The following is a 17,312-nucleotide window of genomic DNA, read 5'->3' on the forward strand; positions in this document are numbered from 1 at the left end:
AATTTCTAAAGGAAAAATGTCATTTAAAATTCCTGGCAATATACAAAAAATAAATAAATAAAAAATTTTAAATCATTAAAAAAATAAATAAAAAAAACAGAGTGCCCCCCCCCCCCCCCCAATCCATACCAGGCCCTTCGGGTCTGATATGGACATTAACCACTCTAGCCCCGGAGCATTTGGTTGGCCAAAGACCAGAAGCACGTTTTTTTTTTTTGCGATTCGGCACTGTGTCGCTTTAACTGACAGTTGTGCGGTCATGCTGCACGGCTCCCGAACAAAAATGGACATCTTTTCCCCCACAAATAGAGCTTTCTTTGGTGATATTTGATCACCTCTGCCATTTTTATTTTTTGCGCTATAAACAACAAAAAAAAAAGAGCGACAATAAAAAAAAATATTTTTTACTTTTTGCTATAATAAATATCCCCCAAATATATATATAAAAAAATAAATAAAAAAAAATAAAACACACACACTTTTTTTTCCACAGTTTAGGCCGATACGTATTCTTCTACATATTTTTGGTTGGGAGAGCGACAATTTAAAAAAAAAAAAAAATAATAAAATAATTACAATAAGCATGTATTGCTTTGTTTTGTGCAAAAGTTATAGCAAAAGTTATAGCGTCTACAAAATAGGGCATAGTTTAATGGCGTTTTTATTAATATATATTTTTTTTACTAGTAATGGTGGTGATCAGCGATTTTTATCATTACTGCAACATTATGGCGGACACAGTGGACACTTTTGGCGCCATTTTGGGACCATTCACATTTATACAGCGTTCAGTCAGATTCAAAATGCATAGATTACTGCGTAAATGTGACTGGCAGTGAAGGGTTAACGAGGCGAGAGCACTGCAGGGGTTAAGTGTGTCCTAGGGAGTAATTCTAACGGGGGGGGGGCTGTGGTGGTGTGTGACACGTCACTGATCACAGCTTCCGATTACAGGGAGCTGTGATCAGTGTCACTAGGCAGAACGGGGAAATGCTTGTTTACATTAGCATCTCCCTGTTCTTCCTCTCTGTGAGACGATCGAGGGTATCCCCCAAACTCGCGGTCGGACTCTTGGAGCTCGCAGCAGGTACGCACCTGCCATCCAAGCCTCGTGAGATCACATACAATAACATGATTTGGCACAGCGGAGCCAACCTGCCGCAGTAAAACTGTGGCGACTGGTCCTCAAGCGGTTAAGGTGAACTCCGCGTCCATTTTTTTTCCTTTTTTTAAAATGGCGTGGGGGCATGGGTGTCTGCAGGTAGGGGGGCAATCGCCCACACTCCCCACCTCCCCGGAATCGTCATGAAGGTGTTGCAGTGTGCCAGCTGCAGTGTCCGCCGCTGACTTTTTCTGAGTCAGCTGGCTCCCCTCTGCCCTGATGCATCTGATGTCCCTCCCTCACCCCCGGGGTCGATCATCGGACGAGATCGCTCGGCCATTCCGCTACTCCTCTTCAGTGGATTGGCTGCCTGCCCCTGTATGCCTTCTGTAGACCCAGCGCTGGCGCCACCCACTCAGTGGCCAAGACGCTGAGTAATACGCTGCCAGTGCCTACTTATCACATCACAGGAAATCCCAACCAGAAGCGAGTGGCATATACAGTTGCAAGCAGCAGAAGAACCACAGGTAACAGCAGTTAGGAGGAGCATTTTGATTTATACAATTGCTGGACAGTTGGACAGCCTATTACTGAAGATGTCTGTGTATATCAAGAGATAATCCATCTTCTTCACTTCGTATAGGCCCTTTTCATCAAGATCGAAATATGGCTACAACAGATGTATTGCAATATAAAAACTATGTACATTCTCTAGGCTATATGTATATGGAATGGACTGGGGGGGGGGGGGGGGTTACGCCTGGCCTGAGTAACTTCCAATACAAAGTGACGCTGAATTATCTTATATAAACACACACACTACATATATATATATATTATATATATATATATATATATATATATTTTTTTTTTTTTTTTTTTTTTTTTTTTTTTCCACTGGAAAGATATATGTGTGTTATATAAGAGATAATTCAGTGTCACTTTGTATTGGAAATTACTCAGGCCAGGCATACTATGCCCATATAAATATAGCCTAGGGAATGTACATCTTTTATATTGCATGGGTGGCCTTAAAATAATGCCCCAAAAGACCCAATGGGCCTGGTATGGACGGGGGGGGGGCGACCTGTGCCATTTTTTTCTTAATTCTGTTATAGGACTCCCCTTAACCACTTCAATACACTATAATATATATTGAACACTGCACTATATATACCCTGCACTGTATTCTATATGATACACTGAGTGCACTATATATACACTATACGGACTGCACTATATACTCTTGTTGGGCACAGGAATGGTCCCTGCTGTTAAATATTATTCATTTCAGAGGCTGCTTGCCCTCTTTTAGTGGCATGTGAGGGTCTGCCTCTTCTTGGAGGCCTTCCGGACATGATGAGTATATTTTTTTTATTTATTTTTTAACACCGCATTACACTGTACACCACCAAATGCAATATTATATAACACACACACACACACACACACACACACACACACACACAAAGCAGCACATACAAAGTAGAAGGAAAAGGATTTTTAAAAATTTTTTTTACAAACAAATATGTGAAAAGTGAAGCATGTATTTGTATTCAGCCCCCTTTACTCTGATACCCCAACTAAAATCTAGTGGAACCAATTGCCTTCAGAGACCATTCACACAGGAGCAACTCGGGATCCGACTTCAGGTCGCCACAAGTCGCGCTGTTGAGAAAATCAATGTTAGTTAATGGAGCCGTCTTAAAGCGGCGTTCCACCCTAAAGTGAAACTTCCGCTCATCGGAACAATTGGCACCTTTCAGGGGGGGGGACCGGGAAGTGAAGCCGCAAGGCTTCACTTCCTGTTTCCCATAACCAAGATGGTGGTGGCAGCAACCGAGAGCCGATCGACAGATCGGCTTCGGGTGCCGACATTGTGGGTGTGCTGGATGGGTAAGTGTCCATATTTTAAGTCAGCATCTGCAGTATTTGTAAACAAAAAAAAAGCAGAACTCCCGCTTTAATGTACACTACAGAAGTCGCTCCGACTTCAGAAAAGGTTCCTGTACTACTTCAACCTGACTTCTAGGTGACTTGTACCCATTGATTTCAATGGAAGTCGCCTCCAAGTCGGATCTCCGTCTATATTGAAGCGACAATGTCGCCTCTCTCATAGAATAATCAGCTCTCAAAGGGGAACTCCACGGCAAATTTTAAATTAAAAAAAACCAGCATGGGTTCCCCTCCAGGAGCATACCAGCCCCTTAGGTCTGGTATGGATTTTAAAGGGGAATCCCCCTACACCGAAAAAACGGCATGGGGGTCCCCCCAAAATCCATACCAGACCCTTATCCAAGCACGCAGCCCGGCCAGTCAGGGAAGGGGGTGGGGACGAGTGAGCGCCCCCCTCCTGAACCAAACCAGGCCACAGGCCACATGCCCTTGACATGGGGGGTTGGTGCTTTGGGGAAGGGGGGCGCCCTGCAGCCCCCCCGACCCTAAAGCACCTTGTCCCCCATGTTAATGAGTACAAGGGCCTCTTCCCGACAACCCTGGCCATTGGTTGTCAGGGTCTGTGGGCAGAGGGGCTTATCGGAATCCGGGAGCCCCCATTAATAAGGGGGCCCCCAGATCACGGCCCCCCCCAAACCTATGTGAATGAGTATGGGGTACAACTTAGCCCTACCCATTCACCTGGGGAAAATGTCAATAAAAAAAAAAAAAAAAAAAAAAAACAGACACAGTTTTTTAAAGTAATTTATTAATCAGCTTCTGAGGTCTTATTCCAACTTCTCCGCTCTGTTCAACCTCTTCTCCCACTCTCCGGCGTCGTCTCCCACACTCTGGTTCTTCTGCTGGCTCCTCCGCTATCTTCTTCCAGCTCTTTTACTAGCAGAGGAGCCCGGTCTCCTCCGTCCTTCTTTCCATGTTGACACTTATTAAAGAGGGCTCCCGGATTCCGATAAGCCCCCAGCAGACCCTGACAACCAATGGCCAGGGTTGTCGGGAAGAGGCCCTTGTCCTCATCAAACATGGGGACAAGGTGCTTTGGGGTGGCAAAGCCGCAGGGTGCCCCCTACCCCAAAGCACCCACACTCCCATGTTGAGGGCATGCAGCCTGGTATAGTTCGGGGGGGGGGGGGGGGGCTCCCGCTCGTCCCCCCACCCCCTTTCCTGACTGGCCGGGCTGCATGCTCGCATAAAGCGTCTGTATGGATTTTGGGGGGACACCCACGTTGTTCTTTTGGCGTAGGCGGGGGGGTACCCCTTCAAATCCATACTAGACCTAAGGGCCTGGTATGCTCCTGGAGGGGGGACCCATGCTGGTTTTTTATTTAAAATGTGGCAAGGAGTTCCCCCTCGTGTGTACATGGCATTAGTTGTGCACTACACAAATCTGGTCTTTATGGAAGAGTGGCAAGAAAAAAAAAATATATATATATATATATATATCGTTGAAAGAAAGTCATAAGTCCCATTTTGCAGTTTGCAAGAAGCCATGTGGAGGACACAGCAAACATGTGGAAGAAGGTGCTCTGGTCAGACAAGACCAAAATGGAACTTTTGGCCTAAAAGGCAAAACGATATGTGTGGCGGAAAACTAACACTGCACATCACCCTGAACACCCCATCTCCACCGTGAAACATGGTGGTGGCAGCATCATGTTGTGGGGATGCTTTTCTTCAGCAGGGACAGGGAAGCTGGTCAGAGTTGATGGGAAGATGGATGGAGCCAAATACAGGGTGATCTTATAAGAAAACCTGTTAGGCTGGATTCGCACCTATGCATTTTTTGTGCTTTTTGCATATTTGCATTACAGAACGTGTTCCATACAAAAACATGGTAAACGGACTGTAGTGCAAATTTTCAAAAAGCACTAAAATTGCATAGGTGTGAATCCAGCCTTAGAGTCAGCAAAAGACTTGAGACTGGGGCGGAGGTTCACCTTCCAGCAGGACAACGACCCTAAACATACAGCCAGAGCTACAATGGAATGGATTAGATCAAAGCATATTCATGTGTTAGGATTGTCCAGTCACAGTCCAGACCTAAATCCAATTGAGAATCTGTGGCAAGACTTGAAAATTGCTGTTCACAGACACTCTCCATCCAATCTGACAGAGCTTGAGATATTTTGCAAAGAAGAATGGGCAAAAATGTCCCTCTGTAGATGTGCAAAGCTGGTAGAGACATCCCCAAAAAGACTTGCAGCTGTAATTGCAGAGAAAGGGGGTTCTACAAAGTATTGACTCCGGGGGGGCGCCACACAAATGCACCCCACACTTTTCACATTTATTTTAACAAATTTTGAAAAGCAGTTCTCATCTTCCTTCCACTTCACAATTATGAGACATTTTGTGTTGGTCTATCACACAAAATTCCAATAAAATACATTTATGTTTTTGGTTGTAACATGACAAAATGTGGAAAATTTCAAGGGGTATGAATACTTTTGTAAGGCCTCATACATATTATAAGATCACTATTATAGCAAATATGTATCGTCACTTATATTTTATGAAATAAAAAAAATAAAAACAGGAAATAATAAAAAGTAACAATGTGTCAGAGCCCCGCTTATCAGCGTCAATCTCCGCCACATCGCCGCACGAGTCCCGAGCTCGCCTCTCTCCCAGCGCACTTAAACTGCCACATCCAGAACTCTGTCTCCGTGGCAACTGGTTACTCTCCCAATCAACTGAGCGAGGATCGCCATGGAAACACATATACAAGACAAATTCCTCACCGCAGCCGAGGACCAGATGGCAGAGAATACGGAAACTCACGGGCAAAAAGGGACATTGGGAGGAAGGAAGGGGGAGGGGACACCCAGTGATAGGTCAGACCCGGGACTGCGGTCTGCGCACATCGACAAAAAATGTGTAATAAAACCATATCTAATATTTCTGTGTAGCTCCTCCTCTCTAGATAGACAGGCAAGTATAGATTAGGAGATTTTCATGCCTTCTATGTGAAAGACCTGAACCCTAAATGGAAAAAAAAGTAATTATATATATATATATATATATATATATATATATATATATATATATATATATATATATATATATATATATATATACACACACATACATACACACACACACACACACACACACACACACACACACTTTTTTCACCCTTCATCCTTTGTTCCATCTCACAGCTGCTGATCCTCTCCAACGTCTTTAAGCCACTTCTTTTCTATACGAGCTCACTCCAGCATCAGCAGCACATCGTTGCTCTGGACTGGCTTTCTGATGGTGACAACAGAGGTCCACATCTGTGAAATCTACAGCATGTCGGCATGGTCGCAATCCCACATGATTAAGCTCCAAGGGGTGGAGCGAAACGCGTTGGTGACGTGGCCTTGGTTGGGAGTCCAGGCTGAGTTTGCTACATACTATCAATTGATGGTATTGTTCAGATGTTTGGCCACAGGGAGACAGACCTTCCTTCACGCCGGTGGTCACCAGTAGCAGCTCCTCTGAAAATGCAGTAGAACAACTGAGATAGGACAGAAGACCGCCGTTACCCCATAACAGGAAGTTCCCAAACTAGACTTGAAGGGCAGGATTGCAGGGGTTAATTCAATGAAAGCATCAGATTTTAGAAATCTAGAAAATTTATTTTTGAAATGAAGGCCCCCCCCCAGTTACAGTGCTAATCGCAACTCAATTGCGCAAGTTGTGCTGCGATTACCATGCCATTTGGAATTGTGGGCAGAATCGCAGCGTTTCAAAATTCTGCCTGCTATTACAAATTGCGAAGTGTGAATGGAGCCCAATATATTATGACCTATTCTAGTAATTTGGCTCATACACATCTGCAGGGTACACAAAGCATGGGACAAAAAACTGATAGACAACACTAAACAATACAGGGGGTTCCTAAAAAAAAAAAAAAAAAAAATATAGCAAGAGATCCTATTAAAAAAATAAAAAAAAAAGGGGGTGAACCTTAAAAAGTAGCTAGGAACCCTAATAAAGAGGCACTGGAATCTGATAAAAGAGAGGAAAAAAAGACGATAAAGTAGCAGGGATTCTGAAAAAGAGGTGGGAGATCCTAATAAAGGGGTAAGGATCCTAAAAAGGTATCAGGAGGATCCCGATAAAGGGGCAGCAACAAAAAAAAAAAAATTAAAAAAAATAAAAATAAATAAATAAAAAAATAAACCCATAAGCTTTGAAATTGCGCTACTTCGGTGCAATTTCAAAGCCAAAAGATGAAAATAAAAGATTAATTAATAAATAATGGTAAAAAAGTAGTGCAGGAACCTTTTTCATAAATCGCTGCATATTATTCACCCCCCTACATGTATTTAAAGGTTTCAATCATGTTAGGATCTTGATAAATGGAAGAGGGGGGCTTAAAAAAGTAGAAAAGGATCTTGATTAAAGGGATGGGGGATACAAAAAAAAAAATAAAAAAAGGGTACAGGGGGTCCTAATAAAAAAAGGACAGGGATTCAGACGAGGGGGAATCTGAAGAAGGGGATTCTGATAGAGCGGTCAGGACCCTGAAAAATGGGGGGGGGGAATCCAAAAAAGTAAGGAGGGATTTCCTAAAAAAGTAGCGAGGAATCCTGATAATGAGAGAGAATCTAACCAAAAAGTTTGTATAAATGGGCGGGGAATCTAGTAAATGGACAAGAAATGCAGATGGGTCACCTGGGGAGGTCTATAAGGCCGCTTTCACAATGCTGCGTTTTTACTATGCTGAAAACGCAAGAAAAACGCAATCCTTTGGAACTTCTCCCACCACTGTGTTGCAGGTGCGTTTAGAAAAGTACTGCATGCTGCACTCTAATGCGTTTTTCAACACCACACAAAAAAAAATAAACAAAAATAAATAAATAAATAAAACAAAAAAAAAGGTTCCCCATTGAAATGGATAGAAAAGGTGGCAAAAAAATAAATAAAAAACACATGAAAAACACACCTGCATTGCATTTTTTGGTGCATCTTTTGAGTCACATGTCCAAGTCTCACAGGTCCATGCTGGGTAATAGGCACCCAGAAAATGCACCAGAAACGCATCACAAATGTGTTTTTTTGCAACACAGCAGTGTAAAAACACCCTAAAAAGGGGGCAGGGATCTGATAATGGAGCATGGAATCCTAAAAGAGGGGCGAAGGATTGAGACAAAAAGGGGTGAACTCTGCAACATTTTCCAAGCGTTTTCCTCTCTCGCGGTCTTCCGCCTTTTTTTTTTTTTTTTTTTAACCTCTATGTATCAACAGGTGTCTAACCGTTCCATGACCTAAATCGACTGCACGGAGGTCTTTATGCGATATGATTTAATGACGCTGCTTCTCTCTTACCGGGTTAATCGCCTTCGTCGTCTGTGCCGCCTTTTAATTGCATAGTAATTATGGAAATGAAAAAGGGCCTAACGACAAGAGAGATCAGATGGTGCGTATGGCAGGCAGTGGGCACCGACCGGGACCGATGGCGCTGCAGCTGGTGGGGAAAGTGAGCGTGACGCAGTGATGTCCAGCAAGTCTACCTGTCCCCCATACATTGTGGTGGGTTTTTGTTTTTCTATGTTTGATCTATGTTTGTCCCAAGCAAGATTGAATCCGCTTACTGTTTACCGACTCCCTACCTCTGCTGGAAGTATATTCCAAGCAACAACTAGTCTTTACAAAGTATGAACTGAAAGAATAGTTCATGCTTGAAATAGACTTCCAGCAGAGATAGGGAGTCAGCCCACAGTAAGTGGATTCAAACATGCTTGGGACAAACAGATCTATAGGAAGAAAGAAAGGACGAAAGAAGAAAAAAAGACGAAGGGAACAAGAGGGAAAGACGAAGGGAACAAGAGGGAAAGACGAAGGGAACAAGAGGGAAAGACGAAGGGAACAAGAGGGAAAGACGAAGGGAACAAGAGGGAAAGACGAAGGGAACAAGAGGGAAAGACGAAGGGAACAAGAGGGAAAGACGAAGGGAACAAGAGGGAAAGACGAAGGGAACAAGAGGGAAAGACGAAGGGAACAAGAGGGAAAGACGAAGGGAACAAGAGGGAAAGACGAAGGGAACAAGAGGGAAAGACGAAGGGAACAAGAGGGAAAGACGAAGGGAACAAGAGGGAAAGACGAAGGGAACAAGAGGGAAAGACGAAGGGAACAAGAGGGAAAGACGAAGGGAACAAGAGGGAAAGACGAAGGGAACAAGAGGGAAAGACGAGGGCAAGGGAACAGGAAAAAGGAGACTCGATGGACCACTTTTTTTGCTGCCGTCACTCCCCTATGTTTTCCATCCCCTGCTACTCTTTTTTAGGATCCCCGCTCCTACATTTATTGGGATCCTTAGATTCTTACCCCTTTAGCAGGCTCTCCCACCCCTTTATAAGAATCCTCTGCCCCTTTATCAGAATCCAATGCCCCAAACATAGATCTATACTCAGACCAAAATAAATAAATAAATAAATAAATAATATATACTTGATTTCTGCTGCCACTCTTATTTCTAAGTCTGGTACTCTAATCTGGAAAAATCTTATAAAATAATGCCGGCCATACGCAGTTTGAATTTCGAAAGAACTTGCTTTTCGAAAATCGTATCTAAGAATTTTCGTACGAATTTTACACCATTAGTAGGCTGCAGCATCGAATGATTTTCGCGCGGCAATCAAATTTGAGGAATCGGACATGTTGAAAAATTTTTGAAAAACTAAACAATTTTCTAATCATTGAGGGGAGAATCGTGCGAAAAAATGTAATAAGCAAAAAAAAAAAAAAAAAAAAAAAAAAAAAAAAAAAAAAAGCGCATTTGAAAGAAAAGAAAATTTACAGAGAGAGAAATGAAGATTCCCGGCCACGAAAGTTCTTTTCTGTAGCAACATGAGGTGAAATTGAAGGCTTGGTCGGCCGAATTTCGAAAATCAATGGTGGCATCATCGGATCACAAAAAACAAAAAACGAAAAAAAAAAACCAAGCTTTCTGATTTTGAAAAGAAAATTTGTTGGAAATTCGACCATGTATGGCCTGCTTCAGTATTTCCAAAAAAAAAATGATATAATTTATACCATGGGACAGGAGATCATGGTGCTAAAAAAGGAGTGTTGTCACAGCTCCGGCCTTCAGCACAATGCCAAAGCCTAAACTTTGGTCAGGGTGCCGTAATGCTTCCAGAAAGCCATGTACAGCAACCTGCCTGGTTCCTCCCAGCAGCCATGATCTGCCTGCATTGCATAGAGAGGCACAGAGACCACAAGCCATCAGTGAGGGAAACATTTAGTGGTTGAACAACTGCCTACAACAACTGCTTCTGTAACCAAATATTCTCCTGCTGTCCTCAGACTGAACTGAAAAGTCTCCAATTCATAAATATGAAATTTCTAACTAAATTTCAGTAGCAACCTTTGTGTTAAAAAAAAAAAAAAAAAAAAAAAAAAAAAAAAAAAAAAGGAGATGGCTGAATTCCCGACTCTGTAATGAATCGGCTGCGAGGGTCATATAGTGACACTCAATCAGGAGAGCGGCCTGGAACGTCTCATTACAAGAAGTGTCGAGTATCGTCCCGGAAAGGTCAATGCGACAATTCGTACAATCATCAGAATATATCAATATCCTCATTCTGGGATTAGCAGGACACACATGGGGCTCCGTCGGGGGTCATTCACAGCAAAGCACGTGCGATGTTAATGCAATGATCCATTTGTGTGTGTTGACATTCATTCTTAAAGTGGCCATGTCACTGCAATAAACGTGCCAAAAAAAAAAAAAGGAAAAAAATAAAAAACCTCACCCACCATTGTGTGCTCCCCACCGCCTTCCTGGGCTGTCTTGGGTCTCTTCCCCCACGGGAGTCCATGCCTAACTTTGTAAATATCCCTAAATCAACTTTGTGTCTTCCCAAACAGGCTGTCATCACCCATTTGTGTGTGCTCCCAGCCAACTCCTGGGCCGTCCCTGCCTATCTTTGGGTCTTTTTCTCCATGGGAGTGCCCAGCCACCTTTGTGTGCCCCCACCTACCTATGTTTCCCCTAATGGGCTTTGCTCACCTTTATGAGCAACTCTATGTCTTCCCAAACAAACTGTCTCCATGCACCTTTGTAAACATCCCTATAAACTTTATGTCCTCCCAAACAGGCCATCTCCACTCATCTTGGAGCGGAGTGTGTTCCCAGCCCCTCTTGGGCTGTCCCTGACTACCCTTGGGTGTTTTTCTCCATGGGAGTACCCAGCCACCTTTGTGTGCTCCCACCCACCTTTGTCCCCACCACTGGGTGTCCCTGTTCACCCTATGTTCTCCTCTCCAATGGGCTCCCAAGTACTACCTTTATCTTCCTCCCAAACACCACCCTCTCCCCCCCAACCTTGCGTCTTTCCCTATGGGCTGTCCCTGTTCACCTTTGTGGATAGTCTCACCTACCTTTGTGTCCTCCTCAAATGGTATGTCTTCACCCACCTTCACATGCTCCCACCCCTCATGGGCCATCCACTCCACCTTTGTGTCTCCCCCCCTCACCCTCCATGGGATGTCCCTGCAAAACCTTTGGGCTTCCACTCCCCCCAATGGGCTGTCTCAGCCTATCTATGTGCCTCTTTCCCCATAGCCTGTCACCACCCACCTTGTGGGCTCCTCCCCAACGAGCTGTCGCCACCTACCTTTGTCTTCTTCCCAATCACCACCCTCCCCCCCCCCCCCCCAACCTTGTGTCTCCTATGGGCTTGTCCCTGTCCACCTCAGTGGATATCCCCATTCACCTTTGTGTCTCCCCCGAAAAAGGGCTGTCTTCACCCACCTCTGTGTGCTCCCATCCCTTGTGGGCTGTTCCTCTCAACCTTTGTGTCTCCCCCTATTGGCTGTCTCTGCTTACCTTTGTGTCTTCCCCCAATGGGATGTCCCTGTCCAACATTATGCTTCTATTACCCCCATTATGGGGGATAGGAGCACACAAGAGGGTGTGGGCAATATATGTAAAAAAAAAAAAAAAAAAAAAAAAAAAAACATTTAATTATTTTTTTCATTTGTATTTGAACCCCCAAAACATGTTGGATCTCTTATTTTTTTGGAGTCTTTTACACTTCTTATGCAGTTGGATTTCCCTCAAGTTCCCATGTTTAAGGGTGCTTTGGCACATGTCAACAGCCTCACCGAAACGATTCGGCTTAATTTATGAGTGTCATGGTTATGCAGTGATCTTCCTGTGTTTGCTTACCTCCCCTCATGTCTTCAGACTAAGAGGCCAGCCACTTCCACCTGGTGGTTTTTATAACCTCTCTTCTAAGCATGGCTCCACCCCTGGCCCGATCAGGGAGCCCTATATTAACCTGTGCACTTCAGGCCATCAGTGCTGATCAACCATTGTGTATTCCTTAGCTTCCTGTTTCCTGCCGTGTGCTCTGCTTCCGTTTTTCGTTACCGACTTTGGCGTGTCTTGACTATCCCTGTTTGCTTGTGATCCTGACCTTTTGGCGTGTACCCGACTATCCTTGTCTGCTTGTGGCCCCCGACCTTGGCTTTGTCCCTCACCATCCCTATCCTCCTGTTGCCTACTGTGGGTGTGAGCTGGGGGACCCTGGGGGTCGCGACCTGGAGCCAGTTGCAGCCAAGTCCATCCTCACCACTAGAGGCGCTGGTGAACACCTGCTGGCTCTTAGACTCCGCGCCCCAGGGAATCTTACACTCTAACCCCAGTGGGATCTGTCCCCCGTCTGCAGCAGTCAGCCGTAGGGTCCACAACCTTGCGGTGCACTCCTGATCCCTAGGGTGTGCACCTGTCACCTCGCCTCAAGGTGACCTGACAATGAGACAGTCATTCACAACAACAGACCCTAAAATCTAGTGCCTCTTATGCCTAAACCTAAAAATAAAAGCTCGTCAGGGGTGTCACATGCCCTCCAAAATTAAAAATGTGAAGTTAAATATAAATTTTAAGTATGGGATTAAGGAGGGGATACAAGCTTAGATTTTTGGTTTCAGTGCCTATGGTCAGCACAATAGGAAGTAAGAAAATCTCTCCAAGTAGCACAGAAGGAAGTTCTAATCTTTTCACACACACAGATAAAAAGTTATTAGGTAAAATAAATAAATAAAAATAAAAAGCTCCACCCCCACGTATGGGTGTTGCGGTCTCACCTGGCTCCGGTCCTTGTCCACCTTCTTGAAACACTTATTCAAGGAGAGATTGTGCCGTACCGAATTTTTCCAGCCGGTGGGCGCATTGGCAAAGTACGGAAAGTGCTCCAGAATCCAATTGTAAATATCCTTTACGGGCAGCCTCTTGGTGGGCGAGTCCTCGATGGCCATGAAGATGAGGCAGCTGAAGGAATAGGGAGGTTTGCAGTTGGGATTTTGCTTGGCATCGTAGGGCATGTCCGACTGGGCGGGCGATGGCGGGGTGTCATCGATGTCCTGCACAGGGCTGACGCTCCGTAGGACCGAGTCGCCAAAACTTTTCAGCAGGTTTTTGCTCTCGTGCAGCCAGTTCAGGTTCGTCAGCTCCTCGTCCTCCACGGCGCCCTTCTCCTTGTTTATTTTAACGGCGGGCGGTGGAAAGTCGAGGTCGTCGTCGTCATGCAGCGGGTTCAACAGCGCGCTGCTGCGGTAGCTGGAGATGCTGATACCCGTGCCTTCCGGCTTCTTGCTGGGGGGCATTACTGGACCCATTTAGGCGAAGAGCCCTGGAGGGAGAGAGAAGAGAAAGAACGATGGCGTCAGTTGCGGAAAGGAGAATTCACCACATTTGTATTGCTTAAAAGGGGAACTAAAATGCTCCTATCCTTTTCGGCCAAAGAAACTGCCATATTGAGCTCTATTTTTGTTTTTCTTTTTTAATGTAAAGTTTATTTAGGTTTCCAAAAAAGGTGAAAGGGCAATAAAAGGGGGACCTGCAGGATGGTGGGGGGAGTGCTCCGGTGGGGGCAGGAAAGAGATGCTTGCGGAACAAGGGCCCCAGTATGGGCAATAAAAAAGGGATACATTTGGGAAGGAGGCTCAGGCAGGGGGGTGATAAAGGGAAGCCTGTTGGATGGTGGGGTGATAAAGGGAGGCCTGCAGGATGGGGGGCTCCAGTGTGCTGATAAAGGGAAGCCTGCAGGATGGGGGGCTCCAGTGTGCTGATAAAGGGAAGCCTGCAGGATGGGGGGCTCCAGTGGAGGAATAAAATGAAAGCCTGTAGGATGAGGGTTTTGGCAGGGAAAAAAAAAAAAGCCTGTGGGATGAGGGCTCTGGCGGGGCAACAAAGGAGGCCTTAGCGGGGTGATAAAGGGGAGGAGTGGTGGGGTGATAAAGTGGGGCCATGGCGGAGTGCTAAAGAGGAGGGGTATGCAGGATGGGGGATCTGGCGGGGAGCTAAGGGGGGCCATGGCAGAGTGAGAGGGAGGCCTGCGGGATGGGGCTCTGGTGGGGTGGTAAAGGGGGGCCTGTGGGATAGGGGGCTCTGGCGGAGTGCGGGGCCTGTGGGATAGGGGCTATGATGGGGTGATAGAGGGAGGCCTGCGAGATGGGGACTCTGGCGGTGTTGTAAAGGGGGGCCTGTGGGATGGGGGCCCTGGTGGGGTGATAAAATGTGGCCATGGCAGAGTGCTAAAGGGGGGGCCTTGGCGGGGTGATAAGGAGGAGATGTATGCCCGATGGGGGCCCTGGCGGGGCGATAAAGGGGGACCATAGCTGAGTGCTAAAGAGGGGCCTGTGGGGGGCTCTGGCAGGGCAATAAAGGAGGGCCTGTGGGATGGGGGCTATGGCAGGGCGATAAATGGTGGGGGCCTTAGCTGGGTGTTAAAGGGAGACCTGCGGGATGGGGGCTCTGGTGGGGCAATAGAGGGGGGCCTGTGGGATAGGGGCCTCAGGCGGTGTGATAAAGGGGGTCCTGTGGTATTGGGGCTCTGACAGGGCAATAAAGGGGGCCTTAGTGGGGTGATAAAGGGAGGCCTGTGAGATAGGGGGCACTGGTGGGGTGGTAAAGGGGGGCCTGCAGGATGGGGGCTTTGGCAGGGAAACCTGCTGGATTGGGGGTTCTAGTGGGTCAATAAAGGGACACCTGCGAGACAAGGCGGGGCTTAAAAAAGAACTCCGGCGGCAGTTGTAGGCCCTCTGAGAAACTCCACTGCGCCTAACGAGGGAAGTCGGAATCCCAGGAGCCTCTAAACAGAAAATGATATCATGGCTGACAGTAAAGTCATTTAATTGCTCTGTTGCCATGGCAACACGCTGCTCTCTTCAGTGTAATTTGTTTATCTGCCAGTTACCTCCCTGAGAGACGGAGCGCCGTTCTGTCAGATTCTCGGCTCCTTTTACTTTCATTTCCGCTGCAGATAATCTGACAAGAACTCACTTCTCCCAGCCCAGGGACAGGGGGGGGGGGAGGAGCTTAGAACTTCTAAAGCTACTTATGGAATATGGTTCAGCCTTCTGCAGTATTCCTGACCCACAGAGCTCACAATCTAAATCGGCAATAGGTATATATTTTGTGTCCTATTTATCTTCAAGCCAACTCCACCCAAAACTCAGAAATGCAGTCACATGCTGGGTCCTCATGTTGCAACGTGATTGCAACATATATGGTGAGCTTAAGAGATTGTACAATCTACCATACATGTTACAATTGTACACTCTCATTTAGACCAACAACTATGTATTACAAGAGCCCAATTGGATACAATTTGGTTGAATAGATTAGGTAGGTCGCCATATTACATAGCTTTGGTAAATCTTGTTGATTGTATGATTGGATTGCAACAAGTATAATACAATGAGCGTTAGATTTAACAAAACCATATAGAACGTCTAATGTTAGCCCTGGGCTCTAGATGACCTTGCCCTGGCACTGCATACACATACAATACAATAGTATAGGTCAGTTTCAATTTACCGATAACAATTCTATATGAATTGGCCAGATCTAAAGGGGAAGTCCTCCTACTAACTATTGAGACACGAGAAACTGGTTACTCATCTTGCAATCTATTTGTACAATTGCCTCAAGGTTCAACATAAGGTTTCAATGTAACCATACAATCTTAGTACAATAAAACTTTAAATTGATCAAAACAATGTCATATGAAGAATTCCCTAATCCATCCAAATCGGTTACTTTCACTAAATATTTAAATCAGTAGACCTAAATCTTGCCATGCCTTATACAACCTGATTGTACAATCTTTGAGTGATCCCATTTAAATGCATCTCATCTAGCAGAGGACATACCTAAACAGTCTGTTCAATTTGTATCCAACCAGGAAAGTCCTTGCACTACATAGCTGAGGGTAGATCTAAAGAAGACTGTACAATCAGTTTGTACAGTGTCTCCAAGGAGATTGTAATGTGTGTGGTGAACTTTAAACTGGCCATACATTATACAATTTTCTTATTCAATTTCCTTTAGGTTTACTTTCAACTATGTAGTGCAAGGGCATCCCTGATTGCACACAAATTGAAGGCGTTTAGGTTTGATCTCATATGATTTTGGTAAATCTAAAAGAAAATTGCGCAATAAAATTGTATAATGTATGGCCAGTCTTAGGTTTACCCACCATGTAGCGCAAAGGCGCTAAACGGAACAGTTCATTGCAGTCATTTCCAGTCTGGTTGACACAACAGTTTTTCCCCCCCGATTGTACAATCAGATTGTAATGCGCTGCCATCTTAAAGACTATGAAATCACATTGCAGTGTGTGTGACCAGCGCTGGAAAAGTTTAAAAGGACGGACACAGAATAATCGGCAAGCAAAACTCCAAGATTATTCTTATGGCTTTTTTTTTTTCAAAAATGCCAACCAATGAAAGCAAGAAAACGTCCAGCATGCAGCGGTTGCTCGTCAACAGTCAGAACCGAACCGGCAGTCTCCAGATCACATATTGAAAAAAAAAATTAAAAAATTTTTTTAAAAAAAAAAGGACGGCCACACATAGCCAATCTCATGAATGACATTCTGCTCCGATTTTCTTCAATCTGATTGTACGCAGTTTGTGCGACATATGGGGCGCACCAATCAGATGGGTGCAATCAGGAGGGCTACACAGTGCAGGAAAGGTGACAAGACGGGACACAGCTAAAAATACTTTTCTTCTTTCATCGAGTCAGTCTCGAGTTCTCTTTGAGCGATCCGTTCTCCATCGCAGAGAATTTTATCGGGGGCCCCCACATCACTCGCAGGCGCCCCCCAGACCATTAGCCGACAACCGCCTCAAACTCTATTAGGTTGCAGACACACCAAAAGCCACCGGCTCAGTCCTGAAGGTGAAGGGTTAATCCCTTAAAGGAACAGTGACTCCCGACTCCAGGATCCAACAGTTGTCAGCTGACAACTTT

The 17,312-nt window shown here is 45.2% G+C and overlaps 1 protein-coding gene across 5 annotated transcripts in view; it reads right to left on the minus strand.

The window, feature by feature from the left end:
* FOXN3 (forkhead box N3) overlaps positions 1 to 17,312 on the minus strand; it is a 267,558-nt gene that overhangs the window by 153,159 nt on the left and 97,087 nt on the right. For all 5 annotated transcript variants that reach the window (XM_077463748.1, XM_077463745.1, XM_077463749.1 and 2 more), the window contains exon 2: positions 13,139 to 13,683. In XM_077463748.1, coding sequence (XP_077319874.1) covers positions 13,139 to 13,669 — 531 coding nt within the window. In that variant the 5' untranslated portion in view covers positions 13,670 to 13,683. The remainder of the gene's footprint in view (positions 1 to 13,138; positions 13,684 to 17,312) is intronic.

This window comes from Lithobates pipiens, unplaced genomic scaffold, assembly GCF_037356315.1.
Source record: "Lithobates pipiens isolate NorthernLeopardFrog02 unplaced genomic scaffold, aLitPip1_a1.2 Scaffold_30, whole genome shotgun sequence".
NCBI classification, from domain to species: Eukaryota; Metazoa; Chordata; class Amphibia; order Anura; family Ranidae; genus Lithobates; species Lithobates pipiens.